The sequence below is a fragment of the Carcharhinus amblyrhynchos genome, chromosome 3 (genome assembly GCF_965287045.1).
Source record: "Carcharhinus amblyrhynchos chromosome 3, sCarAmb.v2.hapA, whole genome shotgun sequence".
Lineage (NCBI taxonomy): Eukaryota > Metazoa > Chordata > Chondrichthyes > Carcharhiniformes > Carcharhinidae > Carcharhinus > Carcharhinus amblyrhynchos.
The window spans coordinates 51,798,679-51,824,798 of record NC_137326.1 but is presented as its reverse complement, the minus strand read 5'-3'; the positions used below and the strand labels follow the sequence as shown (position 1 = coordinate 51,824,798).

The 26,120-nt window shown below is 41.6% G+C and overlaps 1 protein-coding gene across 3 annotated transcripts in view; it reads right to left on the bottom strand.

The window, feature by feature from the left end:
* itpr1a (inositol 1,4,5-trisphosphate receptor, type 1a) overlaps window positions 1-26,120 on the bottom strand; it is a 516,106-nt gene that overhangs the window by 196,818 nt on the left and 293,168 nt on the right. For all 3 annotated transcript variants that reach the window (XR_013886032.1, XR_013886033.1, XM_080184007.1), the window contains exons 8-11: window positions 25,392-25,507; window positions 7,793-7,879; window positions 5,436-5,594; window positions 399-497 (exon numbers count right to left, since the gene is read on the bottom strand). Coding sequence is in view for 1 of the 3 variants with exons in the window: in XM_080184007.1 (XP_080040133.1) it covers window positions 399-497; window positions 5,436-5,594; window positions 7,793-7,879; window positions 25,392-25,507 (461 nt within the window). In the remaining 2 variants the exon portion in view is untranslated. The remainder of the gene's footprint in view (window positions 1-398; window positions 498-5,435; window positions 5,595-7,792; window positions 7,880-25,391; window positions 25,508-26,120) is intronic.

Sequence of the window (26,120 nt, the reverse complement as noted above, 5' to 3'; positions counted from 1 at the left end):
AGTGGATAGTCAAAGGCTTTTTCCCAGGACTGAAACAGTTGCCACAGGAGGACAAAGGTTTAAGGTGCTGCGGGGTAGGAAAAGAGATGTCAGGGATAAGATTTTCATGCAGAGTGTTGGGTGTGTGGAATGGGCTGCCAGCAATGGTGGCGGAAGCCGATTTGATAGGGTCTTTTAAGAGACTTTTAGGTAAGTACATGGAACTTAGTAAGATAGAGGGTTATGGTAAGCCTAGTAATCTCTAAAGTAGGGACATGTTCAGCGCAACTTTGTGGGCCGAAGGGCCTGTATTGTGCTGTAGATATTCTATGTTTCTATTTGCATACATAACAGCATTGAAAAGCCATGCATTTTGTCACATGATAAGCCACTACTTAAAAAGAAAGTTATTTTCTGACCTCTTTACACCCAGGATTGTCGACCAATTCACAGTTGCTGGCATGAAGCGGCTGTCCAGCATTGACCGGGTTCAACACCACCTTGTCTCCAATCACAACCTGAAGAATAAAAGACCATTTAAGGGACTGAAGACATATTTATCGCATTGCGCCAGAGAACTTAGATTATTAAGTAACAGAAAGCTTAAATCAAGCACTTCAGACACACAACTGGGTCACCATATCAAAAGAGATAACTGATTATACACATTGCTGCTGAATCCCAAGTCTGGTTTATACTTCAGTTTGCCAATTTTCTTCTCTCCTCCCCAGTAGACAGTAAAAATTTACAGTTTGAATGCCATTCTCAAAGAGCTTGCTGCCCTCTGTCACTCTAACCAAGTGGTCAATATTCATGCTGAGGCTTTAGTGCATTGACAAGCGATTGGGACTCTGGGAACCTGACAACTAAGCGTAACTGTCTTCTCCCCAAAGGGCACAAACTCTTCCAACAAGAGCTGCTGAATCAATCAGGAGTCAGAACTCCTTTTCTAAAAAGCATTAAGGTTAAGTGTGGCAGACTACATTTATCACTAGACTGCCCAGAGAGCCATTAGTAACTTCATTCTAGTTGGGAGTGATAAGCAAGATCTCACGATTCATAGATTCCACATAAACTGCAGCATAAAAGGCTGCTATTTGCTATGATTTTCGGCTGACTCTTTAAAAGACACCCATGCATTTTGTGCATGACCCTGAACATTTCTCATCTTCAGCTCCAACTCCTAAGTTCTACTAACAACTTCCAGCATGCTTTCAGATATAACGCAGTGGAAAAGAAAACTCAGTAAAGTGTGGTGCCCAGAATTGTTCACAATGCTCCAGCTAAAGCCAAATTGGTGATTTATAAAGTTTCAGAACAACCTTTTTGCTTTTATTTCATACTCCTCTATTTGTAAACCTAAGTACCTCCAGATGACTTTTTTTTAAAAACTACCTTGTCAACTTGCCTTGCCATCTTTAAAGGATATGAGGTTTCTCTGCTCATCTACACTTCTCATAAATGTGCCAATTGTGGTGAACTGTCTTCCCATGAGGCTTCCTAAAGTTCCTTCCTTCACATTTTTCCATTCATTGAACTCCATCTGCCTTGCCTCTTCCCATTTCATCATTTTAACGGAAATCATCCTGAAACTGATGACATTCCTCATCACGATCCGATACTTTTCGAAGCTTTGTGTCAGCTGTAAACTTTGTAATGCTGTTCTCTACATACAAGTCCAAGCACTTTATCAAACCTGCAAAGGGTATTGGATACAAGAGTGACTCTTGGGCAACTCCACAACAAACCAGCTCCCGATCTGAAAAATGTCTGTTCGCCACCAGCCTTTGCATCCATAACACCATCAGCTTCTAAACCTCCTGTGTGGCACTCTGTCAAAATGACTGCTGAAAGTCGACTCAATCAAGTCAGCCAAACATGATTTGCCCTTATCCATGCTGGCTCTCCTTCATTAACACATGCCCTTTCAAATGAGTGTCTATTTTGTCCCTGAAAATAGTTTTCAGAAACTGCCCACCACAACATTAAGCTAACTAGTTTCCTGTTTTAACCCTTACCACTCCCTTGAATAATATGGGATTTGCAACCCTCCAGCATCAATATCCAAACAAGAACAAAAGATTTGGCCAACGCCTCTGCTATTCCTACCTTTGCTTTCATCAGCATTCCATCTGGACCAAGTGATATAAAAACTTTCACTAACACTAGCCTTTTTATTACATTTTCTGTATCTATTGCGATGTTGGCCACAATTCCCATCTTGTCTTTTAGCGTAACCTTCACACTGCCTGCTTCAAATGCAGAACATGGATTCAATACTCTCACCATGTCCTGAGCCTCAACATTAAGATTTCCCTTCAGGTGCTTTATAAACATTTTCCCTTTATTTTTTCAAAAAACAGATTTTAGAATTTAACTTATGTCGCCACAAATCTTTTCTCCTAACTGCTCCTTGCATCTTCTAATAACTTTTCCAATTCTCTCCAGTATTTTCCATAATTTTCCTTGATCTCAACTGAATCACACTCAATGTTTGTAATAAGTTTCATTTTCCGACTGTGTGTGAACTTCTATTTCTATCATCTTAGACTTATTAGCTTTGGCTCTTCTACGTTCAAGAAATTTGTTTGCTCGAAATGCTCTCTATTGTTTGCTCTGAATATCCCATGACTCTGCAATTCCTTTCCTAACCTGCCTGTACCATGACCCTTCAGAAATCATTGAAATTCACTCTTTCCAAGTGGAACATTTTTATCTTCTATATTTTCTGATCTCTTTCTTTCATTACTCTAAAGTGAATGAATGCTATAGTCATTTTTAGCTAGACCATCACTCACTGTAGCACACTCCATTTTTCCTACTTAATTTCCCAGAACTGGATCCAACATGGCTTCCTTTCATGTTGGGCTAGAGACACGTTGAACAAGTAAGTTTCCCAGTATGCACATCAGAAATTGTTCCTCTTCTTCTCTACCACTAGCATAATGTTGTTTCCTTAATCTGTATTAGGATAATGAAAATCTCTTAATAGAACTCTATTTTTGTTTCCACACCTTTGAAAGTTGCTGACAAATGTACTCATGCATTTCCTTCCCACTGTTCAGAGCTCTCAAAAAAAAAGTTCTCAGCAACGTAACAGCTTCTTCCTCTGTTTTCCAATTCAAGTCTAAGATTAGACTTCAGTCCTTAAAACACTGAACCCTAACATCATCTTTAATTAATACTGCCAAGATCCTTTGTGTTTTTCCTTCTCTCTCATTCCTGAATGCTTGGAAACTAAGTTTTAATAATCCATTCCTTGTCTTCTTTGACCACGTCTCTCATTTTATTTCTCAAATGGCACGTGGGCATCTCTGACAAAATCAGCATTTGTTACACACCCTTGATTTGCCGTTGAGAGCACATTGCTGTTGATCTGGAGTCACAGGTAGGCCACATCAGGTAAGGATGGCAGATTTCCATCTTTGAAAGGCATTAGTGAATGTCAAATGATGATAGGTTTATGGTTATCATTAGGCTAGCTTTCAACTCCAGAAATTTATTAATTGAATTTAAATCCCACATTCGGAGGGATTTGAACCTGTAACTTCGGAGCGTCAGCCTGGACCTCTGGATTACTAGTCCAGTGACAATACCACTACATCATCATCTCCCCATAATTTAATGTAGTAATGCCATGATCTCTTATGCTAACTTTGCACCTGCAACTCACCATCCTCATTAATGCACAGATTTCCATACTCCTTCGTCACTTTTATTGTTTTCCTCAGTTTGGCTCATGCCATTTTTGGAATACTGTTTTTAACTGCTGCTTATCTCTGTCCTCCGCTCTAATTTCTGTTCCTCTGCTATTTTGTTTCCCCTCTCTGTCCAATTGGTTCTAACTCTAATATGGTTAATCTCTCAATGAGAGCACTGTTACTAGCCCAGTGCGATCTGTGCATTTTGGACAGCTGCCTTTTCCCCCCAGAATTGACTGCAGTTCAAGAATATGAAACCCTCCCCCTGATCCACTTTGCTCGCCACACATTTACTTGCACTATTACCATACTTAGATTAAGCTGGGGTTGTCCTCAGATTAAGTCTTTTAGGGTAGGTGTTTTTCAAAAAAAAAAAATTCTCCTAGCTCCAGTTGCTAGCTATTGAACTCCCATAACTGCAGCTTAACTCTCTCTCATATGTGCAGTCACATCTCTAGTAGTGCAAGTTTACTACTGCATTCCTCATTGGAGTCATCACACTCATATACCAAGCTGAAAACTGGTCAGCAAGTGTCACTGGTATGGGAATTCCTGCATTACCTATGTCCTCCTCCTACCCTGTCTAGAGATACCCATCTCATCCCTCAAACCTTCTGTAGCAGTAAGTGACCGCCTCCTTGAACGGACATTCAAAGAAACTTAAGCTCCCTGCAGTGACTCCAGACACTCTGGCTCTGAAATCAGAAGCTTGAGTTTGAACAACTGGCAGCAGTTGCTGCACATGTGAAGTGCCCTGGATTTCCCACGTAGAACAGGATGTGCATACAGTGGGACTCTGCTGCCTGCTACGACAATCAATCCACTGACCTGTAAATCAGTGAGACCCTGAACATTAAATACTTGGCACTGATTTTTTTTTTAAAATCAAAAGAAACTGATACCTAAAACACTGATGTATATCTCCAAGAAACTGACCTTTGAAAGACTGAGAAGATAAAACTGCGAACGGTTAATGAAAGGCATTTTACGAGTCTAAAACCTCTGAACTGCTTTTTCAGTGTTTTGTTTCAGCATGAGTCTCTGCTCTCACTCTGAATGAGGACCAGTGTCTAATCATTCACCAATACTTGCTCATGGGCAACTACAGATGGACAATGAATACTGGCCTTTCCAATGACACCCACACCCTGAGAATGTATTAAAAACTGTATCCACGTCATGACTGGACAGTAGAACATTCCTTCCTATTTCTCATCGATATGCTGCTCAGTCAGACCTCACTGCCATCTTTCCTGACTCTTTCATTGAAACTAAGACTGCTTATACAGTAGCCAGCACTGCTTGATCCAATAAAAGATTGGGAAGATCAACATCACTGTTCTCAGCCATTCCAAACTCTATTTCTGAGCGACCATCTCCATCCCTCTCTGAGGAGACAGAGATAAATCCAATCTGATCACAGCTTTGGTGCCAGAGTTGACCATTAAGATCACCTACTTCCACCTTTATCACCCAGCTTACAGAAACTGTCATTTATGCCTTCATTGCTTCTAGATTTAACTTTTCGAACACATTGCTCCTGATACCTCTCACCCTCTCTACCTTACCTTCCTCGTTGAAGAGGTTCCTTAAAACCTACTCCCTTGACCAAAGTTTTAGCCTACTAACCTAATATCTCCCAAGGTCACTATATTAAATATAAGCTGTTTTGTTGAAAGCAACTTATCCCTTAACAGCTTAACTCAAGGCCATGCTTCATTCCACCCTTAGTAACACAAATCTTACTTCACTTACACTGTCACCAATGGACCTTAGCTTGTAGAATGGTTGGATGTAAAACCAGGAGCCTTCATTGCCAGCAGCATCCAGCGTAACCCTCATGGCATTTTTCTCCAACAGGGCTGGTAGTCTCTTGTTTACAGTCAGGTACTTGTTGCTTTTCAGGTGCAACAACTGCAGAGTCATGAGATGATGTTAGTGCACACAGGGGTAATGTTTGCATGCATCCATCTATACATATGTGCATACACACACACACACACACACACACACATTAATGTAGAATGCAGCTTCGAATCAATGTGTACTTTGGAAAGGAAGAGGAAGTCTGGCTTCTCCAACATTTTTTAAACCAATTGCACATGACAATGGCTCCACTGTCACAGTTCTGACAACAGCAGCACTGAGATGAGCTTCAGAAGTAGCACATGCCTTTGATGTCTTAGAATTCCAGCTCAAGATGCCACAGGAAGCAAAGTCAAATGACTGCACATGGTCGCAATTTTCTTTGCATAGACTGGAGACTGGTCAGCAGCCCTGGGGGCCAGCTACCTGGGACTCAGCATTAGGCTGAGCTCGGAGCTTTCAATACTCAGATGGACAGATTTTCATTACAAAAGGTATCAAAGCAACATCAATCAACAAAGCAGATGAATGGATCAGAGATACAAATCACTCACGATCTGATCAAAGGGGCTAAATAGCCTCTTCTTGCTCTTGTACTGATGAGAGATGGTTCAGGGGCAAAGAGAAAATCGCAACATCGGCACTTGACACAAGACCCCCTTCCTTTCAAGTGTACAACCCAAAAAAATAAAAACAAAAGACTACAGAATCTCTTTTTTTCTGAAATAAATCTGAACTATACAAGAACAGACTAACCACAATGGCAGAGCTAAACATGGAAAGAATCGACTTTTTTTCAAGAGGTCAGCTTGCTCAGGGCGCTTGCTAATTATCACACCCACACAGGGCGGCTGGTGCTGACAAACTAAGTGTCATATACCGCAACTAATTAAAACCAAACGTGGAGCTATTTTAAGATAGGTGCCATAATGCTACACATTTTAAAGGTTTCATTTCATATTTTCTATTTAAAGCATTTAATTACAAGGGAATGCTTTTGGATTGTCACCTACCATATCTCAGCTACTTCTGAAACACTCGCTCCAGGTTTAAGTACTTGGAATTTTAATAGCATACCTTTAACTTAAATTTATTTTCTACTTATAATGCAAAACGTGTCCCACATCACTCTCTCCATTGTCAAGACCAGGTCCAAACACATTCTCATTAGTCTGCTGTATCAGTCCATTGTATGACCATATGAAAATGTCATAAAGGAGAAGATCAATGGGCCATTCATTCTGTCCTCAAAATCACAAAACTTCATGCATCCACTATGGACTTCATCACACATATCCAGAGACAGACTGGAAGAGAAGAGAGAGAGAATGAGAGAGAGAGAAAAACAAACAAAAAAGAGAGAAAGGATGAGTAAAAACAGAGAGAGAGAAAACAGCAGGGGGGGGGGGGGAGAAAGAGAGAGAGAGCGAGAGCGAGAGCGCGAGAGGGAGAGAGAACAAGCAAGAGAGAGCGCAAGAACAAGAAAGAGAGAACGAGAAAGAGAACAAAAGAGAGAGAGAAAGAGAGACAGAGAGCAAGAGTGGGAGCGAGAGAGTGTGTGAGAGAGAGAGAGAGAGAGAGAGAGACTGGGAAAGAGGGAGCGAGAGAGAAAGAAAGAGAGAGGGAAAGAAAGAGCACAAGAGCAAATGAGAAAAATCCTGCTCAAGTGTACAAAAATGATTGACTGATAGATAACAGAAAAATAGTAGCTACTGACTAGAAGATGACAGAAAGATAGTCACCAAGAACAGCTTCTTTACCCTACCTAGACTCATACATGGACGTTCACAACACCAAGTCAAGCATTTGCATTCATCTCAGGGAACTCTAAATAAGGGGGCGTCTGAACACAGACAGATTCACAGATACGCAGACATTTACACAAGTATTGATGCAAAATGAAATTATGTCCTTCCATCACTATAATTGCCGTGTAAACACAGACCTCATCCTGATCAAACACACATTTCAGTCAACAGCTAAGCTTCACCAATTCCTATCTGATACTTCAGATTGTTATGGAAGGATTAACATTTCAGATGCAGTCTACCTTTCCCCCTTTGAAATACTGAGTGGCCTTCTGTGCATTTCTGTTGTTTTGTTTCTGATCCCCAAAATGTTGCTCATTTTAACCTATGACTTCAGTGTAGCAGTAACAATTTGGACAATGACTTAAATTTTAAAAGAATCACCCACAAAATAATGCAACCATACCAGACATGAGGAGTGTTCTGTAGCACACTTGCCTGAATAACATTGCCGTATTGGATAATCGTTCCGAGTAGCTTCCGGTTTTCAGATTCATTCTGCTTCTTCTCCAGGTCTGAGGCGTGCTGTGGAGATAGTTTGGAAACATCATTCACCACTTGACACCTTCAATTCAGCACAAAAGACCATTTCACTTCTACATATTGGGTAATGACTGGCCCATTACATTAACCCACTGCATCACAACAGCTTCAGGCAGAAGTGTCTTGGGTTCATCTCGCCTGAACCACAGGGCTGTCTCTCCTCTGACCTGGGCCAATACTTATTCTTCACCCATCGTTTCCAGAGCAGGTTGTCATCACTCTGGTGTCTGGAGGGAGCTTGCAGCTCCATTTCTCACATTACAACAGCAATTACACTTCAAAAGCACTTCATTGGCTGTAAAGCACTCAGCAATGTCCAGCGGTCACAAAAGGCTCAATACAAATGGAAGCTCATCCCTTATTTCCCTATTTCTTTTGAAACACAATTATAGTGCACTGCATTTTCTCCAGATGGTCAAAACCAGATTTAGACAGGCAAACTTGAAACCTTAGTTTCAACGTGAAGCAATCATTCACTTTGGGAAATAGAAGAGTTCAAACCATGTGTTATACATTCACTGGGATAAAATACCCCAAAATTAATCTCCAGCAGTCATTTCCCACATAAATAAAAACTACAAGCAGAATTTTCCACCCTCCTGTGGCATATTTTTTGTCGGGGTGGTGCTCACTGGGCAATGAGAGAAAATTTCAGCCAATGTCATATCCAGATTCTAACTCAGTCAACAGGATAATAAGTTGAACATAAACAAGCCACCGATGACACATTGGAGGCTCTTGACCTCCCCAAGTAAAAAAGGATTGCATTGATATAGTACCTATTACAACTAGCAGGTGTCAGAAAGCACTTTGCAGCCTATGATGTACTTTCAATCATCATTGTTTGCTGAGTTTCCTAAATTACAATAACATGCACACAGCAAGCTCAGTGACAGCCATGTAATAATGACCAGATGTTTTTGTGATGTTGACTGAGATAAATATACAGGTCAGGACACCAGGATACCTTTGCCGCTCTTCTTCAAAATAGTGTCATAGGTTTGTTTTAAACATCAAGCCTGAGGGGGAAGATAGGGCCTTGTTTTAAAGTCTCAGCTGAAAAACAGCACCCCCAACAGTGCAGCTCTGCCTCAGGATGGCAGTGCGGCCCTGCCTCAGAACTGAACTGAGTGCCAGTTTAATTTTTGTGAGCAAGTCCTGTGCAGGGACACAAACCCTAACCTTCTGACTCAGAGGTGCAAGTGTGGCCCACTGAGCCACAGCTGATGCACAAGACAGGTGCCAACATTTGTGGGAAGGCTTTTGTGCAAGGATTTCCATTAAAATCCAGCACAAACATCCCATAGATGTGGCATCAAAATACAACTTCAGGTTCCAAAAGAGAAAATGCTGGAAAATCTCAGCAGGTTTGGCAGCATCTGAAAGGAGAGAAAAGAGCTGATGTTTCAAGTCCAGATGACCCTTTGTTAAAGCTTTTATACAACTTCAGGTTTGTGTAATGTGTGCCAAAACGATTAAAACTTGAAAAAAAAGTCAGAGCACTATTGGTTTCATTTCCAGATTTCTGTGCATAATTTCTTTTAACCTCTGTACATTCAGTTTTATTTTCTTTTCAAACTAATTGGTTCTGAGAAACATCAATGCAATTTGAAGTTTGCTCTCCAGGGATTCAACATACCTCAGTTAAGATGGGTGACCTGGTAGCTTCCACTGTCTGAACTGATTCGCCAAGAGGAGAGAAAGAAAAGCTTGACATTTCTATGGAGCCTTTCATTGGTCAGGACACTTGAAGCAAGTTACATTCAATCAAGCACACATATCATGTAGTCACCAGTGCATTTTTGGGAACAGCCAATTAGCAGACAGCGTGATCTAAACAGCAGTGAGATAATGACCAGGTAATCGTGGTTTTAGTGATGTTGGTTGACGAATATATATTGGCCAGGACACCAACAGAACTCCTCTTGCATGGTGGCACAGTGGTTAGTTCTGCTGCCTCACGGTGCCAGTCCAGGTTGGATTCCCACTTAGGTTACTGTCTGTGTGGAGTTTGTACATTTTCTATGTCTGTGTGGGTTTCCTCCCACAGTCCAAAGACGTGTATGTTAGGTGCATTGGCCTAAATTGCTCTTTAGCGTCAAAGGGACTAGCTAGGGTAAATGCATGTGGTTATGAGGATAGGGCCTGTGTGGGATTGTGGTCGGTGCAGACTCGATGGGCCAAATGTCCTCCTTCTGCATTGTAGGATTCTTTGATTCTTTCAATAGTGACATGCAAACTTTCAAATCCACACAAAGGCTACAGGAGGGACTTGTTAATCAAAGTTGCCTCGTCTGAAAGGCAGCACCTCAGTGCCTAATATTGCACTGAAATATCAAACTGAACCAAATCTCAGAATCTGAACTTAAACAATCTTTGGATTCAGAAATGCGAGAGCTACCACTAATCTTGTTCATTGGCTACTAGTTTTCCACCTTGCAGCTGTGTTCTTCCCCTGGGGTCTATCATTCTATCCACAATTCACCCTTATCAGCTGCGGAGGTTGGCTCTGTATCGAGTAGCAGTGGAAAACGATGGCAGGAACCATGTTGTAGTCTAAAATCCCTTCACATTTATTCCTGTTGTAACCGCCAACATGTAGCTGACAGTGTTCTCTTTCTGTAGCCACTTCAATGCTATTAATGATAAACTGCCGTCAAGCTTCACCTCACTAAAAGCACAAATGCAGTGTAAAGCTGCACCAGATGTAACCGAAATCTAGGCCAACACAGTTGGCAGCAAATGCAGAACAGGATGACACGCAGCATCTATTAATATATTCAAAAGTTTGCATGTTGCACACACTTCCTGTAAATAATAATCTATTGTGTCCTCTGGCTCATGATGACCATGCTACAGGGAATTCCCATTGCACATTTTATTTTATATTCTTGCACAGAACATGCATGGCCAGCCTTTGTCTACTGCCAACTGCCCTCAAGAAGCCATGCTGAGCCACCTTTCTGAACTGATGCAGTTCATGTCTTGCAGGTACACCCACAGTGCTGTTAGGGAGGGAGTTCAGGATTTTGACCCAGTGACAGTTAAAGAACTGTAATACAGTTGGAAGTCAGGATGGTGTGTGGCATGTAGGAAAGCTTGCAGAATTCCCAGCCTCTGACTCCATTTTGTAGCCACGGTGTTTATATGGTTGATCCAGTTCAGTCTCTGGTCAGTGATAACCCCCCGGATATAGATGACGGAGGATAAAACAGTGGTCATACCACTGAATGTCAAGATGAGATGCTGGATTCTTTCTTGTTGGAAATAGTCATTGCCTGGCACGTGTGACATGAATGTAATTGCCATTTATCAACGCAAATCTCTATTTTCCTAGGTCTTGCTATATATGGAAGTCACAAATAGTGCAGAACATCGTGCATCAGTGTGCATCCTTTTTTTGATCATCTGATGGAGGAAAGGTCATTGATGAAGCAGCTGAACATGGTTGGGCCTAGGATACAACACCAAGGGACTCCTGCAGTGATGTCTTGGGACTGAGACAACTGACCTCAAAAAACAACCACCATCTTCCAACAGTGCAGAGTTTGCTCCTAATCCTTATTGATCCCAGTTTAGATAGGGGTCCTTGATGCCACACTTGGTCAAATCCTGCCTTGATATCAAAAGCAATCACTCATCTCCATGAAATTTTAACTCCTTTGTCAACATTTGTACCAAAGCTGTAAATGAGTTCAGGAGTCAAATTGCCCTGGTGAAACCAAAACTGACCATCAGTGAGCAGGTTATTGCTAATTAACTGCCACCTGACAACACTGTCAATGACGTATTCCATCAATTTCCACACTACAGGTAGATGCCTGTTTTGTAGCTGGACTGGAACAGCTTGGTTAGGGGCATGGCTAGTTTTGGAACAAGCCTTCGTACAAGTGTACAAAGTTGTCAGGGTCCACAGCTGTTGCAGTAAAGTCATTTCTTGATATCACATGGAGTGAATCAAATTGGCTGAAGGCTGGCAGCTTTAATGCTGGGAACAGGAGGACGACAACGATGACATTGGATAATTCTTTTTGCACTCCTGGCTGAAGATGACTGCAAATGCTTTGGCCTCATCTTTGCACTGATGTGCAGGGCTCCCCCGTCATTAAGGATGGCGATATTTGTGGAGCCTCCTCCAGTGAGTTGTATAAAAGTCTTAACATGATCTACTTGAACCTTCAATGCAGTTTAATTTAACAGCCTTTATACAAATTTATTCAAGGGGTGTGGACATTGCTGCCCTTTATAAAAAAGGCTTTCCAGCAAAGTTGAAGCCCATAGAATATAAGAGAGAGTGGTAGCACGGATACACATTTAGTTGAATGACCGGAAACAGAGTAATAGTGAAAAATACTTTTCTTTTGGTCCAAAAATAACCTAAGAGGATTCTCCAGGGGTCAGCACTAGGACCACTGTTTTTCTTCATGTATAATATGGATCTAGAATTGGATTAGTAGGGTACAAGTTCAAAATTTACAATGTCAAGTCTTGGAAGTATTGTGACCCACGAGGAAGATAGTGATCGGCAGGCTGGTGGAACGGGCAGTCATATGACAGTTGAAATTTAATGCAGAGAAATAGATTACATTTTGGTGAGAAGAATGAGGAGGTAAAATTTAAGGGAAAAACAATCTAAAGACACCTGGGATCATGTGTACCAGTGCTTGAAGCTGACTGTTCAAGTGAGAAAGTAGACACAAGATCCTGGGTTTTATAAACAGAAGTACAGAGTACACAAGCAGGGAATTTATGGTGAACCACTATAAAGAACTGGATTGGCCTCAACCCAACAACTGCATCCAACTCTGGGCACCAGACATCAGGAAGGCTTTAAAGAAATAGGTGGAAGGGTGAGGGATAGCAGTTCTGTGGCTAGATTAGCAAAGCTGGCCCCACTCAATTTAAAAAGGTACAGAGGACATTTGTTAGAGGTGCTCAAAATCATGAGTCTAGACAAAAGAGACAGAAACTGTTCCCATTGAAGGGAGAGTCGAGGACTAAGGCATCCCAGCTTGAGGTGACTGATGGCAAAAGAACCAACCGCAACACAAGGAAACCTGTTGTCCAGCAGGAAGTTGCAATCTGGAAAGAACTGCCCAAGTAAGTGGTAGAGGCAAATTCAACCCTGGCTTTCCAAAAGAAAATCGAATAACCACCTGAAGAGAACTTTTTGCCAGGCTCCAGTGCTCGGAATAGCTGAACTGCTCAAGAGGAGAATCAATGGGCTGAATAGCCTCCTTCCATGTAGCATATTGAAAATTACACTGTGCAATTTGTCCACTTAAGACTTACCATACACTTCTACCAGCTGAGGGAGTCGAGCAGGAGAATGAATGAATCCATGTTTTAACACCAAGTGCCGTTCTGATTCTGAATGCTTCTTACTGAACCTTACCATTTCTTCCCAGAACTTCATATGGGCAATAACCATTTTATAGTTATTCAACATCGCCAGTACATTGAGAAGGTGGCAGTGGTTGACTTCCTGTACATCTGAAAGCAGTTTCTTTTACAATGCAGTGTCTTACTCAGTCACGTCAGCGGGCAGTTAAGAGTCTACTTGATGCGAGGCTGGAGTCACAAATAGAATGGCCAGTTTCCTCCTTGTAGGAATATTGATGAACCAGGCGAAGTCTGACAACAAATGGACAGCTTTGCAGTTACATTTTACTGATAGCAGCTTTTATTTCCAAATTCCTTTTAATTTATGTTTTTTTAAACAACCAAATTCAAATTCACAAAACTGGCATTGTGAAATTTGAACTTGTGCTCGTCTGGATTCGAACTCTGGGCAATTTCTCCAGTAACAACAATACCCTATATTGTACATCAGCCATGGATTTATAATAATGGATCTCAGGTGAATTATTCACCAGACTGGGATTGTAGGTGTACATCTTAGCACCTTGGCCTCCCACAGATATAAAATACCACATGCTTATGAGTCAAATAATGGGCTTCCAATTTCAGGAAGGGAATGCTCAGAGTGGTGTTGCAAGTACACCTAAAAAGAGACATGCTCACAATCCTGTTTCTTGTAGTAATGACAAATATTCTCCTTCCCACCTAGTAAAAGCAAACTTTTAAAAGGGAAGTTTTTCTTTCTCTCACTGCATAGTTCTGCATTCAGTCCAGCAGCCAGGGCTATAACATCAGCAGAAACTTGGGAGCATATACTCACTTATTGAAATCAACTGGCAAACATTGACTGGGTAAGGGATGCAATTTGTTAATCAATAGTAATTTGTACCATGACTGGCCATGCAAGCCCTAAACACACTGCTCTTCACACACTACTGATTTGTTCTCCGGTTGCAACTCCAGAATTGAGTCTCAAAATGGAGATCCCAGCAGATTATCTGAGATGAAAATTCATTGGGATCCAGCTGTTGCAATTAGCCATGAAAACCAAAAATTCCCAATCTCTCTGTGCCCTCCCCAAGTCACTAGAGCGAGTCTGAAGCACAGTAACCAATGCACTAACACCCACTAAACATCCTGAGTGTGCAGAGAATGTCCAACCAACCATCAATTCAACCCCATCAACACAAATCATGCAGCACAAATCATCTCCAGCAGAGGTCACCGTCCATCAAGATACAATCCAAATTCCCAAGATCTTACTGTTGCATATACAAGATACTGCTGGTACATTTGCAGCTGCAGTTCCACATCCTCCATTTCCACCTTGGCTGAGCCATGAAATAATGGCAGTAAGACCAGTGTTTATCCAACAGTGGACGAGGGGCTCTTTCTGAAAGATTTCTACATCTTTCAACAAACAAGAGGCTGAAATTCAAACATAGGCCCAACGTTGCCGTGCCAGCTCTGCTAGTAGTTAATCTGTAACTTACCCACTCGTCGTCTATAGCCGGCAATATTTTCTCTTGATGCAGCTCCCTCTTCAAATATACAGAGACTGATTCTGCTTCAATAGCCGCTTATGCCAATCGATTTCACACAAGATTCCAGTAGCTAGTTGTATAAAAAGAACCTCTAAATCTCCCTGTCAGTAATCCTAGGTCATATCCAATTCACTGGCAAGAGAAATAATTTTTCATTATTTGCCTCAAACTCTTAGCTAAATCTTCTCAAATTCAGCATAAACATTGGTTTGTTCATGTTTCTTTGTTTCTCTCATTTCCTTTCCTTTTGGAGAACAGCTAATCAGAAACCTGTCATTCACATCTCCTCTCATCATATCTTTCTGTTCCTTGACTTGTTCCATGACATACCCTTTAGCCTTGCACCATCAACCCTCGTGTCATTTACCTGTTGTGCCCTCTACCCCATCACAGATTTTTTTTTTCCATTCTGCTCCTCATTCTTCATCCCTTTTACTTACTCCAAATCTACTATATGAGGATAGCACAGCGGTTAGCAGTGCTACCTCTCAGCGCCAGGGACCCAGGTTCAATTCCAGCCCTGGAGGCTATGTGCGTGGAGTTTGCATGTTCTCCCCAAGTTTGTATGGATTTCCTCCGAATGCTCCGGTTCCCTCACACAGTCAAAGATACGCAGGTTAGGTTGATTGGCCATACTAAATTTCCCCTTAGTGTCAGGGGGATTAGGGATTACAGGAAGAGAGCCTAGGTGGGATTATCGTCTGTGCAGGCCTGATTGGCTGCGTGGCATCCTTCTGCACTGTTGGGATTTTATGATTTCTGCCTTTTCCCAGTTCTGATGGAAGTTCACAAATCTGAAACATTAACTCTTTTTCTCTCTTCACAGATGCTATCCGACCTGCTAAACATTTGCAATATTTTCTCTTTTTTGTCACATTCTTGTCACAACAATAATGTCTTAATCGTATTATCATGTTAAGACTATGTTGTATATTTCTTATGTTTCAATAGTCCTTACGCGTCGTGATGTCTAAAGCTGCCCATCAATTCCTGAAATGTGTTCAGGTGTTGAAGTATCAGTTTAGTCCACTATTTTTTAGATCAAATCTTGCAACGTGCCATCACTCACCATGAATCTTAATCTTTACAAGTTCCTCATGAAGCATTTTGAGCAAGTGGTAAAAATTAACATCCAAGCATATGCCTGCTTCTGAAATTTTTCTTTATTTTAATATAAAATTATATCATATAAAAAATTGATCTGAGAAGTTACTCCCGGATTTCAGAAAACCTCCTCTTAATACACAAATTGCAAAACTGTTTTAGCAGCTATTTCAAGTTTCCCTTTGGGATTTGAACAGCTCCGTACTTACCATCCAACATGCCATAACACAACTGAGGGGGATGAAAAATGGGGAGAGAGTTTGAACCCCTGAAACCCCCCCAATCAATCAATTTTCTACAGTTTAGACGATTCTCTTAATCTCAATAATGATTTTTAATTTTACTTTTCCTGCTAGGCTGCTTTCAATGTTACCCATTTTTGTGTCGCTGGTAAACTTAGGCACAAGGCTTTCTCTTCCATCATCTAAGCCATTACAAATCCAGTAAATCATTCAGCCCACAACACAGATCCTTGCAGGGCACCATTCATCGCATCCTGCCAATTTAAGTACCTGTTTATCATCCCTACCCTCCTCTCCTACCTTTCAACCAGCAATTACTAGGTCAGTAATCAATTCACCATCAATTCCATAAACTTCAACCTTGGTGAACAGTCCTGCTTCTGGAAGTTCGAAGAAATATCAATTGACATTCCCCTTCTACTACTTAAGTCACCTCTTTGAAAGGGGTAGCTTGCATTTACAAAACACCTTACCCATCAAGATGTCCTGAAGCCCTGTACAGCCACTGAAGTGTTTTTGAAGCTGTTAAGTTATGCAGCAACCAATCTGCACATTGTAAACTTGCACGAATAGCAATAGGTAACAAAAGATTTGCCATTAAGTCAGGCAATACCCCACTCTTGAATAGAAAGTATTATTTTTCACATTACAACCAGAATTGGAGAAAAGCCTGTACTCCACTCCCAAAATTGTTGGGTTTAAGGTGGCAATTTCTGAACTTCTGTAAACCTCAACAGCAAACTTGTGCTTCAAAACTTGTTGCTCCCCTTTAACAGTAATCTTAATAACGCCTTATAGTCTAGCAAGAGAAAACCCTTCACTGGTGACAGACTGGTAGGAATACTCCCTGAATTCCGATATTAAAGGGGAAACATTCTTTAGTAATGAGTTTGCACACGTTTACCCAGATGTTACTGCTGTGTGTTGTGGAGATAGAATCAATTCCTAGTTATGTTGGTGGATTTGAAAGAAGCTTCCCAGCTGGTTTAGAGCAAGTTGCCAAAATGCTCCTTTTTGTTTGGGAGAGAGTTTATCCATCAACTGCTTAAAAAACATGTAATTCCAAGATTTGACAGGAAACACAACAGAAACCCGTGAAAGATGGGAACAAGGGCAATGAGCTTGTGTTATTCTTGACATCTAAGTTTGACATGGTTAGAGTCGCTCAGGTGGTGCCACACCTTATTCTTTGGAAGAACAGAACAGATATCAGGGATTAACAAGAGGAAACTACATAGTTTTAAACTTTAAAAGCAACATATTTTATGTATATTGTCAATATCCTAGCCAACCAAGATAATTAGTCATAACTTGTTCTTGGAAGAGTCAATCTGTTCTTGAATATTTATTTTCTGGCAGCAGTGAGAAACCCTCCAAGCTTATGAGACCGAATGGAGAGAGTTTCAAGGCATTCTTGGGCTGGATCTTAAAGTTTATTGAAATACAATACAAACACTCCAGTTAAATTACACACAAAGCAAGTCTGCAACAACTGGAAACCTGTAAAGCCCTACAGTAACCAACTTCCATTACGGCCTTCAGCTTCACCAGTTATGGCTAATACCTTGCTTTCAGAGGAGGAGTTGTCATGTTAGCGGGTCACAAGCAGCAATAAAATCATCTGACTCATCAGGATCTTCAATAAAAATCTCTGCCTATAAACAAAATTCGACTGATGACTTTCTTGGAGCATTCTAAAGCACCAACATATCCAGTCTCCAAATGTGGATTGCCAGGAGCTTAGACGGTTTGTGGATGATGTAATTGACCTGTTTGAGATACAAGACATTCTATAAAATAGAAAAACTACCATCTTTGTAGTACACTGGAGTCAGAGACGTTGCGATACAGAGGGAGGACTCATCGAGTCAACGTCAGCTCTAAGTAGAGCTGTCCAGTCTATCCCATTCCCTGTTCCATCTCCAGAGTTGATTTTCCATGTGACAATCCAATCTCTGCTCATCTCCTTTTCCACTCACCTGGTCAGCAGCAAGTTTGAGGTTATTACCATTTGCTGCACAAACATGTTCACTCTCACATTTCCCCTGCATCTCTTACCAGAGCCTTAAATCTGTGTCCCTTAATCCTTGTATCATCAGCTAATGAGATCAGCTCTTCCTTAAATCCACCTTATTCAAACCAATTAACATTTTTAAAATCAGTATTTGAATTCTCAAGGCAACGTCCTAAAGTTAGGCTAGTTAGGAGTGGATCAGAAAGCATTTCTTCACTAAGCATAGTGGAATTGAGGAGGAACTTCTTCACTCAAAGGGTAGTGAATCTCTGGAATTCTCTGCCCGTTGAAATGGCGGAGGCTGCCTCGCTAAATATTTTTAAGACGCGGGTTGATGGGTTTTTGATAGGAGAGGGGATTAAGGGTTATGGGGAGAGGGCAGGAAAGTGGAACTGAGCAGCGACAGATCAGCCATGATCTTATTGAATGGCGGGGCAGGCTCGAAGGGCTGGATGGCCTACTCCTGCTCCTATTTCTTATGTTCTTATGTTCTAAATCTGGAAGTCACACAAACAAAAAGACTGTGGATGTCAGGTCAAATGAAATTTTCCAGACAGCATACGATAACTTTTTATGGGGTAAAGAGATCAAGGTATTTGGGTGAAAAGGTGGGTGTACATAAAGTTGAGGTAAAGAACAGCTGTCAATCAAATTAAGTTACAGACAGGCTCCAGGATTGCAGGGCCTGTTCCTGCTCCAGCATCTCCAAATTATCTCACCTGATTACACTTGTTAGAGATCTCCATTTCTCACTCCCTCTTATTTGTCTGAAGGAAATAGATGTCCTCATTAACCCGAAACAGGCAGACATTCAAAGTCGAGGAATTCTTTGAAAAAACATTAAATCAGCAAAGACACACACACTTTCTCAGGAGATGAAGGAAATTTGGCATGTCTGCTGCAACTCTCACCAACTTCTACAGATGCACCAGAGAAAGCATTCTTTCTGGTTGTATCAGAGCTTGGTATGGCTCCTGCTCTGTCCAAGACGCAAGAAACTAAAAAGGGTTGTTAACAAACCCCAATCCATCACTCAAAACCAGTCTCTGATCCTTTGACACTGTCTACACTTCCTGCTGCCTTGGAAAAGCAGCCAGCATAATCAAGGAACCCCACGCAACCCAGACATTCTCTCTTCCACCTTTCATTGGGAAAAAGATACAAGTCTGAGGTCATGTACCAACTGACTCAAGAACAGCTTCTTTCCCGCTGCCATCAGACATTTGAATGGACTTATCTTGTATTAAGTTGATCTTCCTCTACACCCTAGCTTTAACTGTTACACTACATTCTGCACTGTCTCCTTTTCTTCCCCAGATACTGTATGCTTTGTCTGCATGGTGCACAAGAAACAATACTTTTCACTGTATACACGACAATAATAAATCAAATCAAACATGCACCATGTACTCAGCTGACAATTCATTAAGTGCCATGCCCACCTAATTCAGAACACAATTTAGTTAACAAGGAAAGCACTTCTTAATTATAGAGCAAAAAAACCTCTGCTACAAATTATTCAGAACATTGCAAATAATTGTACATTGGACAACGGGAATTATCTTGCCCACCTGCAGAGCTGGAGAAATTAAGGGAATGTTTCAAATGAATGAAGTAGATTGCAAGCTGGAAAAGAAGAATCAACTCCAGAGAAATTCGAGGATTTGGGGGGGGGGGGGGCGCGGCACGGCGCGGCGGTGGTTTCAAACATTGTGTTCTTGAATCTTCCCACACTTTCTTTCCTTTGGGGAAAAGTGAAGAAATGCTGGAAGGATTAGCAGGCTGATTATTAACCGGCTGAACGTGTCATGAATGCTCATTCCGTGGCCAACAAGTCTTAGAGTTGATCTTGAACCTACAGCTTCTGGTTCAGCAGCAGGGACTGTACTGACTCAACTACATAACCTCCTATCAAATACATAGTTTAAAGTCAAGTAAATATTTTGTCAAATCACCCTTAGATTTGGATATCACTAGGAAGTGCTGTATCTGGGAGTGAGGAGGGCAGGATCAGGATACTGAATTTGATGGTAAGCCATGATCAAAATGAATGGTAGAACAGGTTTGAAGGGACAAACAGCCTACTCCTGCTTCTAGCTTAAATTCCTACAGCCATAATGGTTTAATGTGATCTACCTTAGCTGGCAGTTAATCAAATCGGATCACATGCAGGCCAGACCATGGCAGGTTCCCTTTCCCAAGATCAGAATCCAGAAGGATCTTGGGGTATATGTCCATAGATCCCTGTAGGACATACAGGTAAGTTAATTAAGAAGGCATCTGGGATATTTGCCTTCATTAGCCAAGGCACAGAATACAAGAGCAGGGAGGTTATGATATGAGCACAGCTCTATTAGACCATAGCTGGAGTACTGCGTACCATTCTGGCCAGCACACTATAGGAAAGACACGATTGCTCAAGAGTGCGAAGCGGGGATTCACCAGGATTTTGCTTTGGGCTGGAGCATTTGAGCTACCAAGAGGGGCTGGATAGGCTGGGGTTGTTTTCCTTAGAACAGAGAAGGCTGAGGGGGGACCTATCCAAGGTGTATAAAATTATGAGGGACATAAGTAGGGTAGATAGGAAGAAGCTTTTCCCCTTGGTTATGGGGTCATCAGTGGGTATAGATTTAAAGTCAGGGGCAGGAGATTTGAAGAATTTGAAGAAAAAATCTTTTCACCCAGAAGGCGGCGGGAATCTGGAACTCACCACTTGAAAGGGTGGTAGAGACTGGAACGCTCAACATTAAAGCAGCATTTAGATGAGCACTTGCAAGGTCATAAGGCTACAGACTACAGAAAATGGGATAGGTACTTTATGGCTAGCCAAAGAGCCTCTTTCTGTACTGTGAAACTTTATGACTCTAATTGTCAGTGTGGTTTTGCGTTATGACTAGTTACAGGTGGGTTAAGCAATTACAGCTGTTAATGATTAATGAGTTAACCCACTACAGGTGGCTAATAGGGAAATCCAAGTGTTGTTCCCTCTTCCCTGCCCTCTATTGCTGCACTGCTGTTCATGGGTACCTCCAGGGTTTTGGATCTTTGCAGCTGCAGGGGACCCAAGATCAGAAGCCAAATGGAATGAGGTTTGTCGAGATCATGTGATTCAACATCAGACGACGAGAATATTACATGAACGACCCTCCAGAAATATCACCAACTTGAACTGATTTAGTCATTGGCGGTGATTCTGTCCAGCTAACAATACTTACATGTGGGATACGTGTTTACCTGTGAAACATAGATTTGAAAACTGCAACATCAAAATTGATATACACTGCCCAAAGTGATTTTTATGGATAGAGAGTCTAAAAACATCCAAACGCAAATAAAATTGCCTCCGTCTTTGTCACTCTTCATAGGTTTGTTTCCCAAGAGTTGTTTGGTTCATATACAGCAAGGGTATCACAGATATCCCTATTCCAATTAATTATTGATCACTATAAAATAGAAGTGATCAATCAGATTTCCATCACACAGTGGTATAGTGGTAATGTTATTTAAACTCCTGCATGAGTGTCATAACTTGAGTGTCAAAGAACCCAAGTGGCCTAATTACACAGTGCAACATTACCAGAGTGGCATGACAGGTTTAGAGATTCCTTGGGAAGGAAATTATTCAACAGTTCTATTTCTCCCTTTGACATGCGTATGTGCACTACAGAATGGACTTCATAATCTACAGCATGTTCCAAAATATAAGTTCCCAGTTTGTTATTTGTGCTAAGTGACGTTTATTAAACTGAGAGCAAGATGAAATACTTGATTTCACCTACGTTTGAAGGAATAATTGGTTTGAAATGTATGGATTTGTCAAGTTTGAAAATATAGATCAGTTGCAATTTTACCAGACTCTTTAGTTGGAGAATAAATAAGCAATGAACACCATCACAAATACAATCTCATTTAAACAGTACATTCCTTTGGCTTCCCAATGAAAGATGGATACCATGGATAACCAATGGTGGGAAGATGGGGGAGGGATGATGGGCAGATGTCAGTATAGTAAACAGCCCTCGAAATATGCCCAGCCAGAGCTGATAACTCCATCAAGCCAATGGTTGATTAACTAACATTCACACCACAAAATGCCAGCCAATGACCACGTCCAACAAGAGAGAATCTAACCATCTCCCCTTGAACATTCAATGGCATTACCATCACTGAATTCCTCACTCTCAACATCCTGGCAGTTACCATTGACTAGAAACTAACTGGACCAACCATAGAAATACTGTGGCTACAACAGCAGGTCAGAGATAGGGAATTCTGTGGTGAGGACTCCCTAGATCCTGCATGGCACAAGTCAGGAATGAGATGGAATACTCTCTATTTGCCAGGATGAACGCAGCTCCAACAACACTCAAGAAGCTCAACACCATCCAGGACAAAGTAACCCACTCAATTGGCATCCCATCCACCACCTTAAACATTCAATCCCTCCATCATCAACACACAGTGGCAGCGGTATGCACTATGAGATGCACTGCAGCAACACTTCTTGAACAGAATCTTCCAAACTCATGACCTCTATCATCTAGAAAGTTCTGGACAGCAGATCCATGGGAAAAATCACAACATCCAGCTTCCCCTCAAAGTCAATCACCATTCTGACCTGGAATTATATCCTTCATTATCGCAGGGTCAAAATCTTGGAACTCCCTCCTGAACAGCACTGTAGGTGCACCTACACCACATGGACTATTGTGGTTAAAGAAGGCACCTCACCGCCAACTTCTTAACGGCAATTAGGGATGGACAACAAGTGTTGACCTAGCCAGCAAAGCCTACATCCCATGAACTAATATAAAAGCAAATTTTCGAGCTATAGATCGTTGCAACACATCCATTAAACAATGTACAATTCAAAACCAGCTTGTAATTCATCACCAGCAGTGATGCTCAGCAGCATTTGAATCCACTTGTCAGCTTTCAGCACTGCAAAAACACTTTTTATAGTATGCTCTATCCAATGAAACTGCTGTATTTTTAAAACAAGGGCTGACAGGTGCTTATAAAATCAAACAATGACAGTATTTAGTTCAGGTATTGAAATAGGAAAAACAAGGCATTTTAAGAATCAAAGTAATTGTGAAACCAATGACTTCTCTCACTTAAGTCTTGTTAGTGGTTGGGAAAACTAAGTAATTCCCAAATGGAAATTTTTTGGGGTCGTGAAAAGCCTGTATTGAAGGAGGGATGGAAAGGATGCCAAGAGGGGCACAGTGGCATAGTGGTTAGCCCTGCTGCCTCAGCGCCAAGGACCCTAGTTCAATTCCAGCCTTGGGTGACTAACTGTGTGGAGTTTGCACATTCTCCCAATGTCTGCATGAGTTTCCTCCAGGTGCTGTGGCTTCCTCCCACAGTTTAAAGATATGCAGGTTAGGTGGACTGGCCATGCTAAATTGCCCTTTGGTGTCAGGGAGCTTAGTAGGATAAATACATGGGATTGTGGGGATATGGCCTGGGTGGGATTCTTTTGATTCCGGTTCAGTGGGTCGGATGGCCTCCTTCGGCACTGCAGGGATTATTTAAGAGAAGGCATTTGTATTTATATGGCACATGACTTCACACAATCTCGAAAGCCAATTAATTACTTTGCAAGAACTGTAACAAAGGAGACATGGCTGCCAATATGTGCACAGCAAGCTCCCATTATGACCATTAAACTACAAACAAGAACAGCAGACGTTGGAAAAACCAGAGTAGAGAGAGAACACAGAGTTAATGTTGAGTCCATTTGACTTTTCATTAGAACTTGAGAGGGCAAATGTGCAAGATATTAAACTGTAACTGTGACATTACAACAAGATATTGCAACCTTCAGAACAAAAAGACAGGTCGCCTGGATGTGAAGGGCAGGGAGGGTTTTTACACCCAGACATGCCCTCTCAGGCCTCTGCCCTCACCCCTTCCCCTCCCTCCCAGATCTATGAAAGGGTATCCTTTGTCCGCACTTTACATCCCACCACCTCCACATTAAAAAGGATCACCTCTGCCATTTCCGCCAACTCCAGCATGATGCTATGAAACACATCTTCCCCTCACTTCATGCCCATCAGCATTCTCCGTGACACTCTGGTCCTCTCCTCCATCATGCCCAATTCCCCATCCCCTCCCCACAGCACCTTCCCTTGCACTCGCAGAAGGTGCAACACCTGCCCCTTTACCTCCTCCCGCCTCACTGTCCAAGGCTCCAAATGCTCCTTTCAGGTTAAGTGGCGTTTCACTTGCACTTCCTTCAAATTGTTTTATTGTATTCACTGCTCCCAATGCACACTCCTCAATGTTGGGGAGACTAAACATAGACTGGGTGACTGTCTTGAGGAACATCTTCTCTCAGTCCACAAGCATGACCCCAACCTTCCTGTTGCTTGGTATTTCCACTCAGCACCTTGCTTACATGCCCACACATCCATCCCTAACCTGCTGCACTGCTGTGGAGATGCCGGCATTGGACTGGGGTAAACACAGTAAGAAGTCTCACAACCTGGTGTTGAGAGATTTCTTACTGCTGCACTGTTCCAGTGAAGTCTGGCATAAGCAAGTACCAGCCCTCAGGATTCAATGCTGAGTTCAAAAACTTCACTCTGTGACCTTTTTCCTCCATCTTAAAATCCATTTTTTAAAAAATATCCCAAATGTGTATTGTCTCATTGCAAAAGCCTTTCCTTTCAGTGTGCCCCCCGACAACAGGTCATCTGTCTTTTTGTTCTTAAGGTTACTTTGTGGCAATCTCTCGCAGCTACAGTTTAATATTGAATAAAATCTCCGTCTCTTCAGTCCTGAAAAGCCAAACAGATGCAAAACGTTAACACTGCTTTCTCTCTCTACAGGTGCTGTCAGGCTTTTCCAGTAAGTTCTGTTCTTTTTTTCAGATGCCAATGTTACCAGTAGTTTGCTTATTATGACCGTTCAACTGTTTTTGTGATGCTGATTGAGGGATGAGTATTAGCCAGGATAAAACTCCCCTGCTCTTCAAATTGGGACCATCGTTCCACCTGATAGCACCTGTTTAGGTCAGCACCTTCATTCAGGGCAATGTTACTTCAGCACAGCAATGGACAATCTACTTTGATTTTTGTACAGAAATTGCGAAGTGCATCCTGTAAAAATGAAAGCCCTCAAGTTGATATAACCCCAGGATTGCTGACAGGAGCTGGCATATTAATCAGTCCCATCACTTTGAGGCAAGGCCAATTTACTTTGAGGTGTATTCTACTTACGTGTAGTTTATTCAACAGCACTGCATCTGTGGTAGTGTTGCCCCCAGGTTTAGCTGCTTTCCAGAACTGTTTCTGAGCAGAGTATCGGTTCATGGGACATAGCTTGAAGAGGCAGTCTGCGGAAAAAAATTAACACAAAAAATTATTGCTAACCAAAAACTTGAAGTCCCACGATTCACGACTTCCTCTTTGGCAAATTGGCTTAGCTGCATACATTTTTATACACCAGATTGACCATTGCAGGCCCAAAACTTAAAAAAAAAGCTACATCTTGAGGTGTGGCACTAGGACTCCTACTAAGCATCTGACCCATGTTGTACCTTAACAATTTATTAGTCACAAGTAAAAAATGCTGAAAATAGAAAAGAAAAATCACTAAAATCAAATGTTAAAACACAGAAGCTGTCCCTAATATACTTCCTGCAGCAGAAAACGAGCATGTACATCGTCTGCTGTTGTTTAAACGTGGGTGTTCCACGTTGCTGTGATTTAACTCCTGATCACAGTCCAGCTCTACTAAGTGTGACAAATTTTACATTGCTCTTGTTTCATTGTTTTATTAAACAATTTCCCCAGTAAATTTCTCTTTTAAGTTTATTAAGAGCATTGCTTTTATTGCCTTTGAACCTTTAAACATGTCACATTTTAGGATGGTTGGAAGGTATCTAATCAACTCCCATTGTAAAGCATGCTGGTCGATTGCAATTTCACTGTAAGGCTTCGCAGGAA